This window comes from Lycorma delicatula, chromosome 11 (assembly GCF_047948215.1).
Source record: "Lycorma delicatula isolate Av1 chromosome 11, ASM4794821v1, whole genome shotgun sequence".
Classification (NCBI taxonomy): Eukaryota; Metazoa; Arthropoda; class Insecta; order Hemiptera; family Fulgoridae; genus Lycorma; species Lycorma delicatula.
Window position 1 is genome coordinate 42136434 of NC_134465.1, and position 25324 is coordinate 42161757.

The following is a 25324-nucleotide window of genomic DNA, read 5'->3' on the forward strand; positions in this document are numbered from 1 at the left end:
AGACGGAATACCTGTAGAATTACTGCGCAGTGCAGGTGAGGAAGCGATTGATAGATTATACAAACTGGTGTGTAATATTTATGAAAAAGGGGAATTTCCGTCAGACTTCAAAAAAAGTGTTATAGTTATGATACCAAAGAAAGCAGGGGCAGATAAATGTGAAGAATATAGAACAATTAGTTTAACTAGTCATGCATCAAAAATCTTAACTAGAATTTTATACAGAAGAATTGAGAGGAGAGTGGAAGAAGTGTTAGGAGAAGACCAATTTGGTTTCAGGAAAAGTATAGGGACAAGGGAAGCAATTTTAGGCCTCAGATTAATAGTAGAAGGAAGATTAAAGAAAAACAAACCAACATACTTGGCGTTTATAGACCTAGAAAAGGCTTTCGATAACGTAGACTGGAATAAAATGTTCAGCATTTTAAAAAAACTAGGGTTCAAATACAGAGATAGAAGAACAATTGCTAACATGTACAGGAACCAAACAGCAACAATAACAATTGAAGAACATAAGAAAGAAGCCCTAATAAGAAAGGGAGTCCGACAAGGATGTTCCCTATCTCCATTACTTTTTAATCTTTACATGGAACTAGCAGTTAATGATGTTAAATAACAATTTAGATCCGGAGTAACAGTACAAGGTGAAAAGATAAAGATGCTATGATTTTCTGATGATATAGTAATTCTAGCCGAGAGTAAAAAGGATTTAGAAGAAACAATGAACGGCATAGATGAAGTTCTACGCAAGAACTATCGCATGAAAATAAACAAGAACAAAACAAAAGTAATGAAATGTAGTAGAAATAACAAAGATGGACCACTGAATGTGAAAATAGGAGGACAAAAGATTATGGAGGTAGAAGAATTTTGTTATTTGGGAAGTAAAATTACTAAAGATGGACGAAGCAGGAGCGATATAAAATGCCGAATAGCACAAGCTAAACGAGCCTTCAGTAAGAAATATAATTTGTTTACATCAAAAATTAATTTAAATGTCAGGAAAAGATTTTTGAAAGTGTATGTTTGGAGTGTCGCTTTATATGGAAGTGAAACTTGGACGATCGGAGTATCTGAGAAGAAAAGATTAGAAGCTTTTGAAATGTGGTGCTATAGGAGAATGTTAAAAATCAGATGGGTGGATAAAGTGACAAACGAAGAGGTATTGCGGCAAATAGATGAAGAAAGAAGCATTTGGAAAAATATAGTTAAAAGAAGAGACAGACTTATAGGCCACATACTAAGGCATCCTGGAATAGTCGCTTTAATATTGGAAGGACAGGTAGAAGGGAAAAATTGTGTAGGCAGGCCACGTTTGGAGTATGTAAAACAAATTGTTGGGGATGTAGGATGTAGAGGGTATACTGAAATGAAACGACTAGCACTAGATAGGGAATCTTGGAGAGCTGCATCAAACCAGTCAAATGACTGAAAACAAAAAAAAAAAAATAATAAACGAACAGCTGACTAACACTCTTCATAAGGTGGCCAACTAACACTTACAAAAGTTTCAATTGCACATTAAGTGCTTCTTCCTTCACTAAAAATGTTTGTCTGTTTAATTACTGAATCACTCTCATATATGACCGACTATAAGGAAACTGACTACGATTGTAAATTCTGTGTGACTGATAATGATATTAAAACATTTAACAAATGTGAATATTGTATTTGACAATCCACAGAATTTATAATTATACAGCATGATAATGCCAGTAAATAAAATGTACTTTTATGCCATACGTATTTCATTTGACTATCTCTTTTTATTTGCAAGTAATGATCAGCTATCCCACGATATGATTTTAGCTATCCCACATTTTTTTATAAATTCTACTGTTTGCCTTCCTCTTTAGTTTTTACTGTCTATACATTCCCCAACTAACAAATTAAATAAACCTTAATTTCTTAACCTTTTCAGATCATTTACTCTTGGAACTGATTATGTACAACGTCATTTTTAAAACGCTGTTACAAAATCATTTTATCTTGCATCTAAGTCAGTTATTTTGTTTTATATTCACAAAGGAATCAGTTTTATTACACAATTTGAACGGCATTTATACGATGTAAAATGTTAGACTAGAAAGAATATGACCATTTTTTCTCAGAAATGTGCTTGTGGTTGTGTGTGTGTGTGTGACTTGTCTATTATAATTGCCATGACGATTATGGATTTATTTATTATTTACAAAAATAGCTTATCTTAGTAGCAACATATCGATGTATTGAAACACATAATAAAATGTCACATAATTGTGAAACAAATAATAAATAAATGTATCATAAATTATGATATACAGCACACACAAAAAAAAGGAATTTGTGGTCATAAATACGTCACTTTTACTTGAGGTCTATAAATATCTTTTCTGACAAATGATATCGGTAAACATGTAACACAACGATTCGTAATGAATAACACTATACAGTAAAAATTGTTTTTTGTCAATCTGAATACCTTTTTCAGTGGTGGGGATTTTTATAAAATGTACTTTTCTGAATCTGCTTTCACTTATACTAACATGTGATTTATGACACGGGTTTTTCATCATATTTTGCACAATTTTCAACCGATTTGCTTGAAAGTTATTTTTAAAATCAACAAGCAATGTTTCATAACACAAAGCAAAAAAAAAAAAAAATTCGCTAATAAAAAAACGCGGTAGAAATGAGCAAAAAAAATTCTGCAATTAAATTATTGTAATTTTTGTACTGTTTCAATTTTTTTTTTGTTACAGGCATAAAAATATCTAATCGTAACTTTTTTTTTTGTCAGAATCTGTTAAATCTTTTTATATATTGTAATTTTTTTCACAAGAGGGTAGCATAAGACTATGAAGGGAGATAATCAGATACCAACATATTTTCGCAGAGCGCTAATCAAGCACAGATCATTGTGATGGGAGAAGGTTAATATATAGCCAACAAACATATTAACTCTTTAAAAAATTTTTCCATGAACTTTACTCCTCTCCTACTCATTTTGACATCGTTTAATTTCAAATTTGATCAGCTTAATTTTCAACTTCCTCCATATCCACCAGATTTCTCCATTTTTTTACTCTATATTTCGCTACCTTAAAGTGCTACAAATATTTTAAATTTGCTACTTTTTTTTAATTTTTACATTTGTTACTATCAAAAAAATTCAAAACACCGCCTCATAAAAAATTCTCTTAACAGTGGTCTGGGATTTCTAACACGACCAATTACCAGGAAACCAGGTCAACTGTAAATTCTATGTTTTACATAAACATCTTAGATATGTGTGTTGTTCTGTTTTTGACAATCCACACAGTTGCTAATTATGCAACACGATAATGCATGAGCACATACATTTATCATCTGTATGTTACTTACTGAAAACACAGTTACAAATGAGTAACATACAGTGCACCTTCATCTGACTAGTATTATTAACAGTACTTAAGATATATGCTGCATACCATCCATCAGAAGTTAAGATTATTAACCAACTGATTTCACGAAAAGAGAGCATTCTAAATTTGATTTTTTTACGTATCATCAAATTTACTCTCTGCCAAGTCCTGTGGCATAACAGTAGCAACTTTGCTTTTCATCCAGATTTGAATGCCAGATAGGCTTGAAATTTTTCATACACTGTAAAATTCATTTATATAAAATAACTGTAATTAGATGGAAGACTGTTGTTGCTTCAAGAAAAAATAAATAATTTGAAAATATTTTTTTTCATTTATCATAATCATGGTACTGCATTATTACAGTATAATTATATGCGGTATTTTCTCATTCTAATATTAAATATATTTTTATGAAAAATTCAAGAAAATAGAGTTAAAATCTTGGGATAAAAAATAATACACTGTTCATGGTCCAAAAAATCTGAGATTCATTCTAAAGTTTTTACATTATTTCTACCCATTTGCCTTATTTTTATCATCAAGTAAGGGTTTTTGGATTTGGCATTTCTGGTAAATATTTCAAAATATATTTGGATTTCTGGTAAATAGCTTGTTTTCAAAATGTACAAGGGTCATTCAAAAGTTCGCAAACTGACAAAGAAAGTACAAGATTTTTGAAATTTTTTTATTGTTCAACAAAATCATTTTGCAATTCAATACATTTAGACCAACAACGTCACAACCTTTTAATATCTTCAATAAAATGCGATCTGTTAAGATTTGCAAAATAAATTGTTATTTTGGATTTGACCTTACCATTTGAATGGATCTTCATCTAGCAAACCATTTCTTCAGCTTTGGGAAAAGGAAATATCCAATAGGAGCCAAAAGTGGTATATTCAGCACATGTATAAACACTTCAAAGTATAGGTTATGAAGTTTTGTAGCAACAACCTGAGATGTATATGCAGACGGATTATTATGGTGAAAGAGCTCTTTATTTTTGACTAGATGCAGATGTATAGCCTGGATAGCACCCTTCAGTCGGTCCAGTAATGAATGGTAATATTCTCAAGTAATGGTCCTGCCTTTTTCTTGGTAATCTATAAGCAATGTACCACAGAAACTAAAAACTAGGAGTAACCATGACTTTTCCTACAGGTAGAACCATTTTTGTTTTTCTTTGGTTCACTTTCACCTACTTTCCACCCATTGTTGGGCTGTTCGTTGTTTGATCTCTGGCATGTAACAGTGAATCCGTGTTTCTTCAACTGTTATGAAATGTCGAAGAAACTAAGCAGAATCACATTTAAAGAAGTCAAAACTACCTTGAGAACTATTCAGTCAAATGCATTTTCAGTTGAGTAACAAATGTGACATCCATAGAGCAAAAAGTTTCATGCCCAAAACATTGTGTAAAATGTGGTAGACACAGTCTGTCAAGATGTTTGCAATGCTAGCGAGTCTGCATACTTTCAGTAGGTGTTCAATTAATAAGGGGTTGGGTTTTTGTGGCGCTTTTGTAGGTCATTGCGGTTTCTGACTGTCCCAAGCGTTCATCATCATCTTAAATGAATATACAATAACATGTAAATTCAGCGGTCCATTAAAAATGGAAGTGGAAGAATCCTTTACAATGGAATTTAGCTCTTTCTGTGTTTGTGTACATTAAACTTTTTAAAACAAGTACTTTTATAACAGCTCAGACTTCAATTTTATATATTTTTCATAAAAAATCAAAAGTTGCTTGCTTTACTCAATCGTCACAAACAAGCAACTAATGGCACGAGTCTGAAACATTATAGCACAGCATTTACAGGATCACATTTGTCAAATATCATAGCATTTGGTTGGTTATATTTGCAAAACATCTCTGTCAGGCTAAAAACTTTCTGAATGATCCTCACATAATTTTTTGACCTCATTTTTTTTTAAATAAAAAATTAAAGATGTAAAATAAAATAAATTTACAAAGAATAAAATTGACTTAAAAACAAAAGCCTGAAAATATAAAAATTCTTTTAATTTCAATATTTTGAACGCAAAATAAGCTGTTGGTAATTACTTTGATTTGGCCATCTGCAAAAGTTAAAATTTCAAGAAAAACAAAAAATGTATTAATAATTATTTATTACACTGGTTTTTATAAGCTAATCTTATTTTTTAATTTATTAAAGAAGATAAATAATAAAACAATAATTCTTAACAATATATTTATTTCAAATGAAAAAAATATGTATACATATACGTATGTATAAAATATATATATACACAATCAAAATTTTCACTTTCACACAATCCAAAAATGAAAACAGAATTAATATATATATTATTTGAATAATATAATAATTATATACAGAAAAACACAATTTGTTTCATAAAAAAACAAACAAACAAAACAAAAGTATTAAAAATATAATAATATGCAAAAATAACACCAATCATATTTATTTATATTATTATTACTGCTGAATGACTGACTTGTTTCGCTGTTTAACTAATAAAATACAATATTATAATATTATTATTAAAATCAGCGAATATTAATATTATTATGCACAATATATATGAAATATACAATGATGACAGATTACAAAAATATTTTCACTTGTTAACTATAAATAATTATTAGTACATGTAAACATGTTTTTTTGTTTTTTTTTATAACAATTTTTTTACAAGTTCATCACAAAAGTGTATGTAATTAAAGTGAATGTGTATGTATAACATCACTGAAATCATCGTTTCATAATAACTATAAAAAACATATATATGTATATTGAAATACACACGTGTGTAATGATGAGATTTGTGGTAGCGATAATGAAAATGATTTTTTAAAAAATATTGTTTATTTTACCTTTAATAATGAATATTTCACGGAATTCTAAATGGTACAACTAAATTTTCTTTATGTTCGACTTTAACTTCTGATAATGCAACATTGGCTTTATCCATCATATTTGTTATCTGAAAAATAAAAACATCTTTATTAGTATTTATAAAATTCATCAGAGTTTATAAATTCTATAAATAGATTATAGGAGCATCTGCTACATTTCATTTTTCTAGATTAACCCATATTTTGGCGTGCTCTGATGCACTGGTTGTAAAATCATTTCTTACTGATTTCTTAGGTTTATAGAATCTTCTGAATCACATATATAATTTTTTACCATCAGGAATATTTATTTATTGATTTATGAAATGTTGCGAAAATCCATCTTCAACCAGAAAGGGTGTCTTCACTAACACAATCTCGATTTAGCTTACTATTTTTTTATATTTTTACAAATCTACATAAAAACTAAACAAAACAGAAATTAGGATATAATATAAATGAAATGTTTACATTTTATTTCAGTACACAATAAACATATCACGTTTATTTTTTATTGTAATCAATAAAACATTTTGGGTGAAGTCAACTATACCCTTATTACATGAAAATACCGCTGTACTATTATATTGTCGGCAGCAAATTCTATTATTTATCACATATGAAAAAACATGTTATTAATACAATGTTTAATGTAAATAATTGACCTAATTTTGCAAACAGTGATGTGTATGTGTATAGTGATTTTTTCCACCTACACATACATTGGTTGTGAAAAATCAACTGATAATTTTAATGTATTAATAAATATAGACTAGAAGAGTAATTATAATTGTATTTAAAAAATAGGATTGTATTTAATGTGTACATTATTGCATATTTAAAAAGATGTTTTTTCTATACTTAATACATTTTTTACTTTCATATATTATTTATTTGTATTAATTTCTCTCTCGTGTTTATCTTTTATAAGATGAAAAAACTAATTCTTCATTCATCTGCTATTAAGATAACTGAAAGGAAGGGTATCACTCGTGAGCTTTATAAGCAAGCTAGATTCAATTATCTGACATGAAATGTAAAGCTCAAGGCCATCGTTGATTTGTATCAGACCGACCTAGCGGTGATACCATATGCAAATATTAATAAAAATTATAAGTTATGATTTATACTGTCATTATAAATCACAGTAATAAATCATAATAATGACAGTATAAATCGTTTTACCGAATTTGCATTTGCGAAACTGCAAAAAAGTAAAATCACAGGTCATCAAAGCTCTTGAGCCTATTTTGAAAATGATAAGATGAAATGTTTTCAAGCAGATAATGGTAGAGCATTCAATTTCAAGACTGAATCACTTATGAAGAAATATTATACAAATTTATATTCCACTTACAGTCATAGAAAAGCTTCTATAGTGGACACACTTTAATAGAACTCTGAAGAACAAAATGTGGTGTGTTTACTGAAAGGGATAATTACAGGGGAATTTGATATTTTAGATGAGAACCACTAAAGAGTACAACAATTTGTGCCACAGAACTGTAGGTATAGCAAAGTGCGACAATAGTGCAGGAACTTTAAAGCAGGACGTACAGAAGTTCAAGCGAACCTTCTCCAACAGAAAGTGTATGGCTACTGTGTTCTGGGACCGAAATGGAGTTCTCTTGGTGGAATTCATGGAACATGGCACGACCATCACTGCAGCCTCATACTGCATGACTCTTCAACGTCTACAAAGGGCAATTCAGAATAAGCGGAGAGGAATGTTGTCATCAGGTATTGCCTTTCTCCATGACAATGCTCGGCCGCACACTGCAGCAGTAACAAAGAAGCTCCTGTAGCGTTTTCGTTGGGAAATGTTTGATCACCCACCATACAGCCCGGACTTGGCTCCATCCGATTTTCATCTCTTTGCTCACATGAAACGCTGGCTAGGAGGACAACATTTTGGCTCAGACATCGAGCTGCAGACCGGCGTAGAAACATGGCTGAAAACACAGGTGGCTCCGTTCTATGACGAGGGTATTGGAAAGTTGGTACAACGCAACAACAAATGTCTAAATCGGAGTGGCGACTATGTAGAGAAATAGCGTAACTATGTAAGTACTTGTTATAAATAAAAAATTTTTTATTTTCACTGTGGTTTTAATTTCGTGACCGATCGGACCCTGCAAAAAAAATAACTCTCATATAATAACTTGACTGTGGATGTAGCCATCACATTTATTAAAACACCAATTTGTGCTGCTTTCTATTTGCTAACTTTTGAACTAATTCAAAAACCTTGTTGCTTGTTAGTACGGTGACAAAATTATTATTTCTTAGGTTATGTGCGTCCACTTATTAACCTAAACGTGTGTTCTGTTTTTGTTTATGTTTTCATGATGATTTCTTGTTCATGTGTTTTAAATGATGATGATATTATTAATGCAGTTTTTAATACTGACAGTTTTAATTCGTCTTAGTGGACAGATAAAAATATTCAGAATTAATTACACAAAACTGAGAGTGAGGTAAGGGACAGAGGTGATTGTGACGGATTGAGTTTTAGATGAATGGAATGTGTACTACAATGATTTTCCAAGTTTTTCTAAATTTCTGTATATTCCAGATTGAGGACCACAAAATAACAATTGTAGTGAATCCCTAGAGTAATTCTAAAGCCTGTTTGTGCTGTTTTGTAACTACAAATAGCACAGAAAAGTTAAAGGGGGAAGAAAGGAAACAGTTTTCTTCTGTAACACATGCACCTGTAAGCCTGGCATTCATCCTTGGGAGTGTTTTAAAAACTATCCTATCCTAAAAAAATATAAATGAAGTAAGAACTACTTAAAATACCAGTTATATATAAAAATAATTGCTCAAATTTGTATTAAAAAAAAAGATTAATATTGACATATAGTAGATGATAATGTTAGAAATTATATGCTAGTAGATAGGTAGGTGAGGTATAAAAAATTCAAGGACTAAGGGTTAATGATTAAAAAATTTTAATTAACACATTTTAAAATTTTCCAAGGTAAAATTTTCAAACTTATTTTGTAGATGCTGTAGATGCATGAAACAAAATTTCATTAGAGTATCTCAATCTTAAGGTATAAACTTTTATTGAAAAAAGTGGTGAACAGAGGAAAATTTGACCAGATGAATTTTTTGATTTATCTTGATGTCCTGAATCACTCCATTAAGTTTGGCCAACACCTCTTGGGACACCCTGTACTGTTAATAACAATAAAGAATTTTCAAGTAACCAATTAATAAAAATAATTAAAATACATATTATACACGAAACTAGGCTTTTGAATCGGTTTTTGTTAATGAATGAATGAAACATTTTTTTAACCTCATGGCTAAAATTCAGTATATTTCGTGTACATCTCTACACAATAATTATATAAAACATTTTTTCCTTAGTGTAAGAAGAATTCATTTCAAAACGTGAAATAAACAAATCAAATGACTAATAACAAAAAAATTAATTAATTTCATTAGAGAGAAATATCAATGAATTTGCTTTTTTGTTTGTAAAACACACACTATTAGAAATAAAAATATTCTGGTTTAAAAATCCATATTTACTAAAGATCAACTAATGCAATCAAACTAGATACAAATACATCCTACAAATTATGAAGTTATTAGAACCAAACAATCGATAAGAAATTCAAAAGATATAAAATACTACTTACCAAAAAGAAATCACTATTATCAATAGGAGAACTCGACAGCATTTTATCTGGAGCAGGTATATCAACTAATATACAAGGTTGTCTTCTAGGTTGTGTCCAATGACCAGTAATAGCCGGTACTGTTTGCAGTTTTGTGGCATATATTTTCATACGCTCTAAATATTCATGATGTTCTAAATTATGAGGACCAAGTGCTGCTACATCTATTACATTCCTGAATACAACATAAGAAAAAAATCATAAAATATAATAATAATAATTATAAATCAGTGCAGTATGCACCTAGCCAATTGATTAATTCTTATTAAATAAATAAAACAAATAATTTATTTTAATTTTCAACTTTCCTGTTAATTAATAATTGTTATACTTATTGTCAATGTTCTTGGTATCAAAAATATTTATGTTTCGATGTTTTATTGATAATTATCATCCTGCAGATTGTAAGGAGGAAAACTAAAAATTAAAATAAATTTTTGTTTTAATTTTTTTCAAGTTTTATAACACAAAATCTGTCAGTTATCAATTTGTTAATCTTTATTCCTCATGTGTCCCTTACTCCCACATATTCATAAAAGATTTTTATGCTAATAATTGTTATATGGAAATAAAATAGTAATCAGCAAACACAAAATTCATTTATTTTTACTAGAATCTTATAAATAATTATTATATTTGTAATTATTATAAATAAATTTTATAATAAAAAATTATCTGAGTGATGTACATGTAAAAAGAAATAAAAGTTAAAAAAAAAATCAACAGACTTGGGACCTCCTAATTAAGGAATTGGAATGTTCATCGCCACTGTTATGATTACAGGTATATAAATACGCTACTTAAGCTCCTACAAAATTTAAATAAATCGACTAAAAAATGGGGCTGAGTTGGAAGCTGCTGATTTAAAAGCGGAAGCCCTCTCCTTCCATTCTGCAACAGGCTATCACACAAACAATTTAGTTTTTAATATTAAAAAATAACAAGATAATAAAACAGCTGACAACACCACAGTTGTAGGACTTTCCTATCATGTGACTATAAAAAAGATATAATTAATATATTGCATATTGAAAAAATTCAACATTATAATTACAAGAAAATATTCACTAGAGATTAAAACCACAAATTTCAAATCTGGTATTACTAAAAAAAAGCTTCTACTTCAACAACTTTAAGTATTAAATTGTTTTCAGCACCAATGAAAATGTATTAATTGATACCTCACACAACTACTGTTACTTTCTACGCAAACCCCAAAGTGGAAGTCAAAGTTAAATGTTATAAAAATCGTTTAATACAGAAGTCTTGATTACAATAAAAAATGGAAAAGAAAAATGTTACAAATGCATGACTTTTGGTTAGGTCTGGCCACTTGATGGGGTTTGGGGCTCCCAACTGAGTAATGATTAATTTACATACGTAATCAGATGACAATAGAAGAAACCACAATGAAAAACAACCATCACAGAGATCACAACAAAGCTTCAAAGTTTAGAGCATTTTTTGGGGTGGGAGTGCAATTTTGCAAATATTTATGTTTTCAAGTATTTTTATTTTTTAACTGTTTACAAATGTGCTTAAGAAAAATTACCTTAATTTAGCAAAATTTCAAGATACTGAAGGTGACCTTGCTCTACAGCCTCACCCCCTTGACCTTTTAAGTTGAAAATTAAATGGCATCAATGCCCCATATATACAAGTAATCTGACCAAGTTTGGTCAAAATCAGACCAAAGTTCTGGAGATATAAGGTGATTTAGAGGCCAACAGCAAACGAACATATGCGCATGCACGCACGCACATACGAACATTAACATCTGGAAAATTTCCATCCAGTTTTTTGGGTTCCTTAGGTATCAAAACATCAAGATCTGGTGAAAACCACATATACCCAAATTGTACCAATTAATTACTTACTTAAAAAGTAAGTAGGTGTACCAATTACAATACTTTCCTTCTAGCTTATAGCTCTGCTGTAGCGCTTTCTAGATGGGAAAGTAACATTGATTTAGAGCTGAACAAAATAATTATGATTATTGTATTCTGATACGAAAATTCATAAATTTTATGAAATATTCAAATATAAGATGTGGGACACCATCACCACATGTGAAACACACAAACGTACATATATTTTTGGTTTCCTGAGGTGTCAAAACATCAATATCTGGTGAAAACTGCATATGCCCAAATTGGACTGATTACAATATTTTCCCTACCAGAGCTGTAGTTCTGCTATATCTACGCTATCTAGATGGGAAAGTAAAAGTAACAGAGTTCAATAATATCTAGAAGGGCTCAAATAAGACCTTTAAAAGCGACTACACTGTGGCAACATTCCCTCTGCATAATAAAGTGACATCTGTTATGATATAAGACTTATTTTCAAATTTTTCAATCTATTTCATTCATTTAAAGGAAAACCCACCAAAAATGCTAAAATTGTATTATTTGTTATACAAGGATATTTGAACCACTATGCTTTTTGTTTCAGAAATTGAAAAAGCTTTTTATTAAAAGACTTTTCAAAATATTGAGTATAAAAGGCGAAAAAAAATGGAGCACATGCAATTGAAAATCACATGTCTGTATACTTTATAAGTAAATACTAATTATACCTCCTCTACCTCAAGCTTCTCTAAATTCCATAGATTCATTTGACACCTTTTCTTCAGGTTTTTAAACCCCAATCTACATTTCATTATCACTAAATTATGGTCACTATCAATGTCTGCTCCAGGATATGCTTTGCAGTCAACAGTTGATTTCTAAATCTTTGTTTAACCATGAAATAACCTACCTGATACCTTGCAGTATCATCAGGCTTTTTCTATATGTATATTCTTCTATTATGACTTTTAAACTGGGTGTTGACAATTACTAAATTATATACATCGTGCAAAACTAAACAAGTCAGTCCCTTCTTTCATTCCTTTTGCCAGCCCGCATTCATCCACAATATTTCCTTCCTTGCCTTTTCCCGACACTTGCATTCCAATCTCCAACTATTATACAATTTTAATCCTCTTTTATGTGTTTAACTGCTTTGTCAATTTCTTTGTATACACACTCTACCTCATCATCATCATGGGCACTTGTAGCCATTTAGATGTTAACAATCATTGTCACCTTTTCTGATTTTACCCTTATTACAATGATTATTTCAAAAAGCTTAGCGACAGAATCATTGTAATAAGGGTAAAATCAGAAAAGGTGACAATGATTGTTAACATCTAAATGGCTACAAGTGCCCATGATGATGATGAGGTAGAGTGTGTATACAAAGAAATTGACAAAGCAGTTAAACACATAAAAGAGGATTAACTAAGCTTTTTGAAATACTCTAATCTCTTCCCGATCTTCTTGTTCATTATGAAATCTACTCCAGCCTGCCCTTTATTTGATGTTGAGTTAATTACTCTAAAATCATCTGACCAAAAGTCATTTTTCTCTTACCACTGAACCTCGCTAATTCCTACATCTACATTTAACCTATCAATTTCCCTCTTTAAATTTTCTAACCTACCAACCTTTTTTAGACTTCTAACATTCCACACTTCAACTCATAGATGTTATTTATTAATTTTTTTGTGACCCCTTCCTTAGCAGTCCCCACCCAGACATCCAAACGGGGAATTAGTTTTTCTTGTCCCCCGTTACTTATTTATTTACTCTAATTACACTGATAAACATAATCTTTGTTTCCTAACATGCAATACATGATTTTAATCTGTTTTTTGATGCTGAAAACGAATATGAACTCAGAATCTTTCTATCACCTACCATCTTTTAAAATTTTTTTAAATTTTAATTAAAGATTGTTTTTAATTTTATTTATTTACAATTTAAAACATACATTATCATCCGTCAGACCTAAGTCTGTCAACAGATATACTAAAGAATTATTAGTGTTTTTTTTCTAATAGTTATAATAGTAGTACAATTATAAAAATTAATTTAACAAAATTAAACTATATATTTAAAACTAATGAACAAATTATTTCTTAAATATTTATTATGTATTAGGTTTAGTAACTAAAACTATATTTAAGAAACAAAACTATACTTAATTACAACAACTAATAACACAATTAATATCTTGTTGCAACAATTACATAAAGAAAATAAATAACTAAGCTTTAACCATTCAACAATACATTATTTATTGATTTATAATAATTATTAACATTAAAATAATAACTATAATCATGTTATAATTGTCTGGGCTGCCAGTATAATTCCAACATGAATCCTGTTAGTACCTAATTACATTATAGTTAATGCCCATTCAATGAGAAGTTTTACATTATTGAGGTGATTCGGTAAAGAATTAAGTAATGCAGGAACAATATACTTCTTTAATCGTTTACCATATTATTATATCTATCCATAATAAAGCTAATTGCTCTCAACTTGTATCCACTTTCTACATTTACCCTGTATTCACTGTTGTAAAAGTTCTTAAAAATAATTAAGAATTTAAATAGACCTCTAACTGACAGAAACATTGTAAGATTATTTAAATTGGTGTCATAATTGTTATCAGAATCATAATGAGCAATATCTTTGAGGACCCTATTTTGTATTAAATTTATTTTATTTATGAGATATTCTGCGGCTGATCCCCATGCTGTCAAGCCGTACCGAATAACAGATTCAAACAAAGATGAATAGAGTAAGCGTTTACAGTGAATTGGTAATAGGGGTGAGATGTGGTGGAATTTCATAGCAACATTAAATTTTTACATACATGTTTTAGATGGTGATCCCATCTAAAAAAAGAATCAAAATGTACACCCAAATATTTGTATTTGTCAGCATTCTGGAGATGTTCACAATTACAGTTTATGTGGTAATTTTTTATACAGTCACATGTATGACAAATAATTTTTATTGGTCTTTGGGATCGAAGATAAGATCTTATATGTAAAACAACAGTTTTTTCAACATATAGTTAGTATTTTAAACTCTTATATTGCATTTTGTTAAATTATTTTTTATCTTTGTTAACATAATTTGTAAACTATAAATAAACAATACTAGGCAAAGAATTAAATCATATCATAGTCGCATACCATGACATCATATCTAATATTGAAGAGTGAGCCTTCAAGGACAAGATTACTCAAGTCTGTACAGGTCAAAACATGTAGCTGAAAACACAGCTGTGATGTTTGTATTAAGCACTGGATTCACTAATCATGAAGTCTTGAATCTGCCCTTACCTAATTGTACGCCAAGGTTCAACAGAATATTGATGATAAAGATAACTTGCAGAAGATTTCATTAAATGTTTGAATAATATCACATATAGCGACTACACCATCATCACAAAAACAGAAAAAAAGTAGTACGATATCTCTTCTGTACATTACTCAGTATGAGACATAAGAGGTAAATACTTAAAAAACTACAAACCTTACAGAATGGGCATTCTGAAAATTAAGGAAAACTACTAAAAATAAGATAACTCAAAAGCTTTCTGTTTTCTTGGACTTTTAATTATAAATTTTTGGGGTTTTTTAAAAACAGACTTGTCTCAAAAACTAAAAATTAAAACCTTCCGACTCAAATTAAAACTTTTTTTGCACCAATATTACTGTGAAATTGATAATTCAATAATCCAAATTTTCTACTTAACTGCATAATTAAATTCTTTATTAAATAGAAATTAAATAACTTACGTTGCAGTTTTTTGTAATATTCTATTTAATGCAGACTGTTCATCGGTTTTCTTTGGCAGGGAATTTGGAGACTGTTGTAAAAAATCATCACTGAAAAAATTTAAAAGAGAAAACAATTAAAATTACTATACTAATACAAGATAATAAAACCTTGCACGTGCATGCTCACATACATATATATTGTCACATGTTCACGGCTTGAAAAGAATATTGAGATTGCTTATTGAAAATGTTTATATAATTACAATTTATTAATTTAAGAACATAAGTAAAGCAAGGCAAATCAATAATAATTACAAGAGTAATAATAACAGTAAATGACACTAATAAAACAAATAATGAAAATAGTAATCACAACCACAATAATAATGATGACAATTGCAAACAATGTCAACAATAAACAAATATTAATCATAGTAATCATAACCACAACAACAAAAATAATAAACAGTAATAACATACAAAACAGAATTTAAAGTAATCGTCAGGATTTATTCACAGGTAGATAAATAATGAAAAGCAGAATTCACTCCCATCAATAAAAGACCACTAGGTCTTAACACTTTTAACCACTAGTCTTTATTAACAACAATAGTACAATAGATAAGACAAGTATAAAGTTCTTTCACTGCAAAAACCTTTGCTGTTCACAAATAAAACTACCCTAACAATTTATGAATGAAATTTAGTACATTATTTCTTTCACTTACTGTAACTCACCGAACCATTTCTTGTTTTCATGTACTGTAATTACTTGTGACGTCACCTTAATCGCGTCAAACATGTAATTTGCTAGAAATTTTCTTCTACACTGACCTCCTCGCAGAATACTCTCAGAGACTGATGTTGTAACATCTCGCTTAGAACTCTCCTCGCCTGGTCTTCCCTGGAGTATTTATACTTCTATCCTCTTTACCTGCAGAACCAGACCCCAGTTGAGTGTCATGCATTCCTACCCTGGTCCAGTAATTCTTCTCACAAAAAACATTTGTTTAGCTGTGTCAGTGGGCAATATTAAAAAAGATGATTGTTAGACGGACCTGTTACCTTTACTAAAAGGGTTTCTTTTAGCCCCTTTCTGGATTCCTCCCATTATTATATTTTCTACTACTTTCTTCTTAATTGGTAGGTATCCGTTACTCAGGTCCATTATACCAGTCTTGTTACAACATGCACGCTCGCACACAAGCATGAACACACACACACATACACACACAATCATTTACACTGAAATTCTAGCATAAAGTTAAAGTATACTTTGGAGGATAAGTAGCAAATCACCAATTAAGTAAAATTTAAATTATTGTTGGCATGATAGTTAGTAATGCATTGACAATGATAAGCTATTTTTTTTCTTCATCTTTTATGACTGCATAGGATTACTTCAGTCAGTACATTATCCAAATCTCCCACATTATCAGTCCTGAAAGGACTGTTCAGGCCTTGAGGTCTCCCTGTACTTTTTCATACCATCCAATCTCCGTCCCCTTTCTGGTGTTAAAAATATTGTGTTGTGAATTACTTTCTGGTAAGTGTGAAGCAAGTGTTTTTGTCCTTGATTTTTTAGTTTAATTTTAACTTGTCCGTGATGACTTCTGGTGCAAGACCAATTTCTTTCATATCCATCTGGCATTCTGGCTTGGTGTTTTTCAAGTTGAGATTATAATATGTACCAGCTGTTTTAGAAGTCTTTGCATCCTCATGATTTGTTCAAAGAATCCTAGTCTCCTCTTGCGCATGGTATCAGTGATAGTTTCTAACTCTTTGTACACAACTTTGTTGAGCATGATCCACCACTGCTCATCTTTCTGGAACTTTTTATTGATACAGGTTCTTCTAATTCTTCTTTTGATTTTCTGGAGTCTATTGGTTTTTGATTATTTGTTTAGGTGGAAGAGTGTTTCTTCTGCATACATGGCTAGTGGTTTTTAAATGTGTTGTATAGTTGCCCCAGTGAATCTACGAGATTGTGACATCACGTGCTGACATCTCATTATATTACTGTTTTCCAAAACATTATTTTTGGGCATAATTATTATTTCTATTTCATTTCTGTCAATTATTAAACTGCCACTTGCACTATTTTTAGAAAAATAAGTAATTATTTGATTGCAATTCTTAATCAAGTTCAAAAATAAGAAAGCTGCAAGTAGAAATAGGCCCAGCTTGCAAAGTGTGCAGTCATGCTTGTTTGGAACTGTGCAAATAGTAACATGTGACATAAATGTCTAGACAGGCATATCATCAGACAAGCTATTCTTTGCTTGTCTAGTCAGTCTGTTACTTCTGCTTCCTGAATTAACAGCAAGGTGTATACTGTTTAGGATTTTATGTATTAATTCTGCGTGTGAGTGTATAGTGGTTTATGTGTTTTTCTTTACTTTTATGGATTAATACTAGTAAACTGTAAGCAACTGAACTTTTTTTACTAATAAATTTGAGTAGCCTAGTTTCAAAATCAGCCACATCCATTTCATTAAATCTTTCAGGACAGCAAAAAGACTGGTAGAAAAAACATTCATAGAAAAAATTTTGATTTATTCACTATAGAATAATTAAGTCACTTCTAATTAAATAATAAGAATTATACTTTGTTTACTATTTATATTTAGCAGAAAACTCAATTTTTTGTTTGGATGTGGCTGATTTTGAAACATAATTTGAGTCTTGGTTAGTTTTGAAACAAAAAAGTTGATTTCCAACTACAAAATAATTTACTTTTATTTAAAAAAAAGTACATAACATTTACAATAAATATTTTAGTACACACTTTCTAATACATTTAAAAAGTAATAAAAATTAATTTTTCAATTATTTGTATTGTATTACTTCAGGATGAGGATAACTTTGAAACACATCAAGCAGTTTTCTTGTGATGTAGCTGATACAGAACCACAAATCTTGTTTTATTGCAAACATTGTTACTAACTTAAGTCATATACACTAAAAAGTCAATCAAAATTATTTTTGGATGTGGCTGATTTTGAAATGTGGTAACTCATTTTAAAAGAAATATACAATAAAAATTAAAGCATATTTGCCAGAACATTTGGATTGAATTACCAGGTATAAGAAATTTGAACTTGCTATTTAACTTTAATTTGAAATGGAAGATAAGTGCAGTGTAGGGAAAATAACATAGACAGAATGTCACAAAATGAGCTGTCACCCATAAAGCAAGAAAATGCAAGTGAATTGCGTTTGTGCGTGCGTCCGTATGTGTCAAGCAATAGCTTAAAATAGAACTGGGAGAAAAATTATGTTTCTGTTGTAAATTTTATTTACAACTCCAGCTAATCATGGTAGCGATGAAGAAGACTTATAGCTAAATGATGACAATGACATTGGAGTTACTGAGTTACAAAAAGAAGAGGCTATTGATTCTTTAAATGTTTCTTTTATAGATGCTGGGTGTTACCTTTAAAGTTATACGCACTTAATGAGAGATGTAAAATAAGGTATATAAAACAGAATCTAAAAAAATTATACGAACATAACCCACACACAAACAACCCCCAAAACATGTGCGCACACACACACACACACGCACTCTTCAAAGACTCAACAAGTTTGTTTTTTGAGTAATTATGAACTAACATTAAAAAAATTCCTACAAACAGCATTCTGAATAGTCAATTAACTGCAAGTATACAAATAAGGCCAATAAAGCAAGTATACAAGTATACAAATAAGGATAATAAAACAAAATATTTTTAAAATTACGACACAATAATAGTTATATAACTTTTATATGTTAAAAAATTTATGTCTTATAAAAAAACATACTGAGATCTCGATCTGAAAATGATCTTCTATATAGAAAAAATATACGGCAATCAACCAGCTAAGGAAAAACCACTTAATATTGGTTTAAAATACATAAAAATACAAAAAAAATATTATAAACTTCTAATCAGTATAAACATGAAACAAAACAATTAATTACTTACGTATGTACTCTCTGAATTGATGGATTATTGCTAACTGGATCTACTAAAAGATGAGTACGTTCATTAACATCAGCACCCTAAAAAATAATGAAAAATAATTAGTTTGTTTTTACAAAAAAAAAAGCAATGAAGTAAATTAAATACAGAGTATCAGAACCTATACAACAAGAATAACTTTTAATTATTAAAAAAACAGGAAATAAAAAATTTACTGAATTTTGTAATGTAATCCTTAACAGTGAATTTTAAGTTTAACATTACCTAGTTTCACAGTTTAAAACATAACATACACACTGTGGTGACATATGAAAGAACAATTAGACTGAAGTCTTGCAAGACATATACAGTTCATTGATTTTCTTTTCTTTGTGATTTTATGAACAATATATAGTATCAATTACTAAAAACAACCACCACAGAACAAAATGCCTGGCACAATGATATATTATGATGGCTATTTGGAAAGTAACTTCTGATACATTATTAAAAGAACATAAATTGATAAAAGAACAATTTATTATATGCATTTTATAGAAACACCTTTTACCTACTTTAGTATAAAACTGCTGTTAAGGTGCATTAAGGCACTTGTCATATCTGTAAACAAGTTTCTGAACATCCTCGTCATAAAAATCATATTTTTCAACTCCTTGTCATTTTCAAAACACTATGTTGCTAACCATTTCTTCAATTTCAGGAGAAGATGATTACTAGGAGCCAAAGTATGGAGGATGGTTAACAACTTCCAACTGAAATTGTCCATCTGGGATCAAGTGCATACTTATAGTATGCAGGTGAGCACTGTCATGAAGAAAAATGATGCCTGAACTCAGCATGACCCATCGTTTGTTTTGAATGGTCCTTCTTAATCTCTTTGTCTTGCAAAGTTTCAGCAATATTTCAGTTCAGAGCTATTCGAAAATTAACTTCTAGTCCTTGATATTGTGAGGAGATGAAAAACAGTTTTACTACTTGGCTTAATTCATGGCTATAAGATGAATATAATTTTTTTTTTTTCAATTGATGATTTTTTAATAACGAATTAGAAGTTATTTATTTAAAATTTAAAACAGTAAACTGAATTTTCTGCATTCTAAATGCACCACCAAGTAACAGTGACCTTGGAGTGGTGACAATTACTACCCAATATAAAAACAGGTTCCTTGCTCTCAGTAATCTCCCTTACCAAATGATTGTTCTATATTTAACAAATGAATGCAACAATTTTGAAATGAAATACAGCCGGCTAATTCTGTACTGTATATTATAAAAACTAATAATTGAAGACAAAATATTATCTATTACTAATTACTCGGTATTCACTGCTGTTAAAATTAATTTTAGTTTTTAATTCTTTACAGAGTTTATTAACTGTTGACAGCTCCCCTATCTTTGAGTGAAATTCACTCACACCTAACCACACCTATATCAAAACGATCTAATCCCGTAACTGGTTTAGAACATTTATTTTTCTTTTTTAGGGTAATGAACGAACATTCTGGCACCTCGGATTGAAGAAGTTCAATTTTTTCTTTTCTTAGGCTTTGATCCTGAATCCTGGAAATGCCACAGACAGCTACAGCTCTCTCTTCACACTTCTGTCTAGTGATTAAATGCTTGTCTTTTTTTTTCATTTTCCTACAGCTTAAGATTCTTTCTTCATGAAATCATACACATTATTTACAATTTAGCACTCCTGTCTTTGAAGTCTTTTACCTTTTACAACAGACTTAAATTTTGCCATAACTATCCACACGTGAATGAACTACCTTAAAATGTTTGAACCATAAACCACGATAAAAACTTTTTACAAAATATTGAATTGTACATTAATTAACTATGTAACAAGATACACAACACACACACAAAAAAAATCATACCAAGAAGCAGAATCACAGAATGAACTTTATATACAAGGAAAAGCAAAAGAGAAACAAAAATAAAATAAAATCAAAATATTTGTTTTGTATTTAAAACATGATGTCACTTTCTTAATACTGCAAAAATACAAAAATACATTGCTTCATAAACAATAGTTATGTGGTGGCTATTGTACGTGTACATAAATATCTGTTCAAATAATTTTTATTAACGCCTTCCAAATTGTGAATTATTTTATAGTTATTTTTTATATTTAATGTATTCCTGTATTTACCTTAACATTACTTCATGTGTATATTTTAAATAATTAATATGAATTTTAATCAGGGCTATTTTTTAAGTATTAATTATGAAATCTGTGATCTTGCTCTGATCAAAAGTTTTACCACAGATTCATCTAGGCAAATGCTGGAGCCATTCCTTTTTTTATTCATAGAGTAGTATATCTACCCATTCCTAATAAGATCTTTATAATTAATTATTACATATCGATAAAACAACACAAAACATTTATCTATTTATGCAGCAGGCCAAGTAAGTTCAATTTGATCAGCAAAGTGTTTCTGACAAAACGCATAGAATTTTACATGAAATATCATATCAGCTTGTCATAAATTTTGTAGGCTTCATCAATTCATTTATATCACTTCAAAGATCTTTGTTTTTAATTTTATATCACTGCTAATCTAAGCTTAAATATTCTGTGTTAAATCTTTTATAATGTTCTATTTTATGTTGCATAAAAAAAGTTTGAACTTTTAACATGTATATAAGGAAAAATTCAATAAAAATGTAAATAATATATGATTTTTGTTCAGTAATACAATGAAAGGCATATTTAAAGGATATTTTACTACGTTCCAATTCTTGGATCTTCTCCATTAAGTGGATCATTTGCATTTTTATTGTAAGTAATGTAACATGACTACAATATTTACAATATTCCATTCTTCAGAAATTCATTGTTGTGTTCAGAAATTCATTCATTGTTGTTATTCTCATAAAAATAAAATTTTTATTTGCTAAAATGAATTTACTGTACAAAAATGAAACGATTATTCAATTCTTGCAAACAAAGGTGTTCTACACAACCCATGTTTACATGCTAATGGGCAAAAAATTAAATTATACACTTGAGGTAAAAGAATCAGGTTTGTTCCCGAAAAGACCATCATGAGTCTAAACAACTGACACAAGGTTCATGGTTCATCAAATCACGGTTAGAGTTTTGCACTGTTATGTTATTCATTTACTGCTGGAGTAAAGAATATAGTTCAGTCGAATTCTGTTGAAAAGAACAGGGAGTGAACCACATCACATGCATTGATTGGTATATAGTGAGGTGTGCAGAGAGAACTTACTAAATAATGTTTTAGTGGTTGGTAAACCTAATACACACATCAAAATTTGCTTTGACGATCACTAAGAGAAAATATAATAGAAGAAGAGTACTGCCTCATCAATGGGAGTTCAGCAGAATTCGCCAAGAAACAAGAGATAGTTTTCTCGTAGCAGTGCCAGAGAGATCTACAGAAACTTTGTTGCCAATCATCTAATTCATTGCACCAGGGACTACTGTTTTGTCAGATGAATGGGCAGCAGCATTACATACACCAGAGAGTGAATCACAAATTGCATTTTGTTGATCCACAAACCCAAGCCTAAGGTTAAATATGGGCCGAAGGCCAAAATTTGGAACAAGAAACTTTAGGTTAAAAGCCAATCAAAGATAAATTCATACTTAGTTGAATGAATATATGTAGCAGCAGTAGTATAAAAAAATTAAGTTTTATTTGAAAAAGTTCTTCAATGTATTGCAGAATTTATGATACCCATATAGATTATCCTTCATATTTTGTATTCTACATTATTATTGTTCTGTGTTATAGGAATATTAATAATCTTAGTTCCTCTTTTTTTCTCTATTTCTTTTATGTATGTTTATTTTTGTACAGTGTATGTTGAATATTACTGTATGATGTACGTTTATCATCAAATAAAATTAAAATACCCATTTGTAAAAAAAATTATAATAATTTAAAAAATTAAAGAACGCAATTTTAAACATTTTAATCAATCAAATACTACATTGCTATTGCTCTGCAGCAATCTGACACCTAAAGTCATGGCTAGTGGGCCACAATGTTGTTTAGTCACTGCGGTGTTGCCGGCAATATGCAAGAATGATGTCATTCCAGCCTATACTGAGGCGCATCCTCAACAAAAACATAAATGCTGCCCCTTAATGGAAAAGGTCCCACTTCTCATTCCTCTGCTTATACTCAATGGGAGGATAAATAATGATGACAGGGAATGAATAAAAACAAAAATACTAATATTGTATTAATATGTTTTAGTATGTCAAGTACATACTCATACCAATATCAAATTATATACCAAAAATATGAGTTGGAAGAAGAAGGGGAAAAGAATCTTTCTTCTTCCAACTGAGAGTATGTTCAGGAATGAACATACATATATGTATGTTGAGGAATGAAGATAAGGAAACAATATATAATAATATACACAAGATAATGAAAACAAGTAGAAATGATGTAGTGAGAATAACTGAGATCAGATGGTTTACTGATGCCAGCCAAAAGTTCAAAGTTGTAATAGTCTGGGTACATGAATACAACAGAAGAAAATCTAAGAATGGATAGTGATGGGTACAGTGATGGGACAAGCAAAGTTGAGTTAAAACGAAATAACAGCAACAGGTGATTCTCTGACCAACAGTACAGTAGTCAAATTCCCAACCCAAGGAAACTAAAAAATATAGGTTTTGATTTTGATTAAATTTCAATTCAGAATAGCTGTATTTAAAATAAATAACAATGATCTTAATTTTTTTCTCTGAAAAAGAGCAAATTCAGAACTAAGGAAGTAGCTTACTACAAAAATTTCATAATGACCTAACAAACTAAATTTTTTTACATAACATTAATACCCAACACAATACTTGAATGCTGTGCACTACACAGACCATTACTTTTGAAATTTAAAGTGTGCTCAAGGGACTCCAAAATATAATTTCTCATAGTACATATTTAACAGTTCATCAGCTCTGGTTACATAACAGCAGATTTCATACACATTTAATTCAATAAATACCTGAAATTTCATGATGCAATTACTCGTAAATCGTGTCAAACCTTTAAATAAAAAACAAAATTTCATTATAAAAATCGCTACAACTATGCATAAGTTGAATGTGGGTAACGCATAACTTCCAACAATTTAATTTTAAAAAACAAGAAATCTTTTTATTTTATTTTACATCATCTTTTGCAATAAAATATAACGTGCAATCGATAAATAGAAATGAATAAATGTGTACGTCCAGCTTTACAGTATTATACACTTAAATTTATACGGTAAACTTGAGCAATACGTCTCGCACAAAGAAAAATTTATAAATCGACTACTACTGAAATTACAAAGTTTTATTATCATCATAATGTAAACATCACTGATAATCGAAAATAATCACAAAATTACGTGATATAATAAACAAAAAAATAACCTTAAAGTAATTTTATTACAAACAAAAATATTAATTTTGTTAACCGACATAACCTTATCTCACCTGAGTAGAAGTATCTTCTTTACAACTATAACAACAACCCATTATGAAATAACTTAATGTCTTTCAACTCACTGAAAATAAAAATTAAATAACTTACAAACTAAAAACTATTCATAACATAAAAATATGCAATAGTATTACACAAGCAGCTGATCAGAGTTTTGAATAACTCTGAGTAAAGGTGGCATCATACAGACTGCCTGTTCAATCAAGATTTGGTGGAGAAAAAAGATTAGCATTATCAGTAAACTAAAATTTAAACTATTTGTTAAAAAAACAGACCAATATATTTTGTAGATTT

At 29.7% G+C, this 25324-nt stretch overlaps 1 protein-coding gene across 1 annotated transcript; it reads right to left on the reverse strand.

Annotated features, from left to right (window-relative positions):
• Nucleotides 1-5591: 5591 nt before the first annotated feature.
• Nucleotides 5592-25226, reverse strand: Lamtor1 (Late endosomal/lysosomal adaptor, MAPK and MTOR activator 1). The gene is made up of 5 exons (XM_075378858.1): nt 25024-25226; nt 19554-19630; nt 15604-15693; nt 9921-10134; nt 5592-6356 (listed from the first exon to the last, which is right to left on the reverse strand). Exons 1-5 carry the CDS (start codon nt 25063-25065, stop codon nt 6264-6266), a joined length of 516 nt encoding a protein of 171 aa, XP_075234973.1. The 5' UTR covers nt 25066-25226; the 3' UTR covers nt 5592-6263.
• Between the last annotated feature and the right edge of the window lie 98 nt (nt 25227-25324).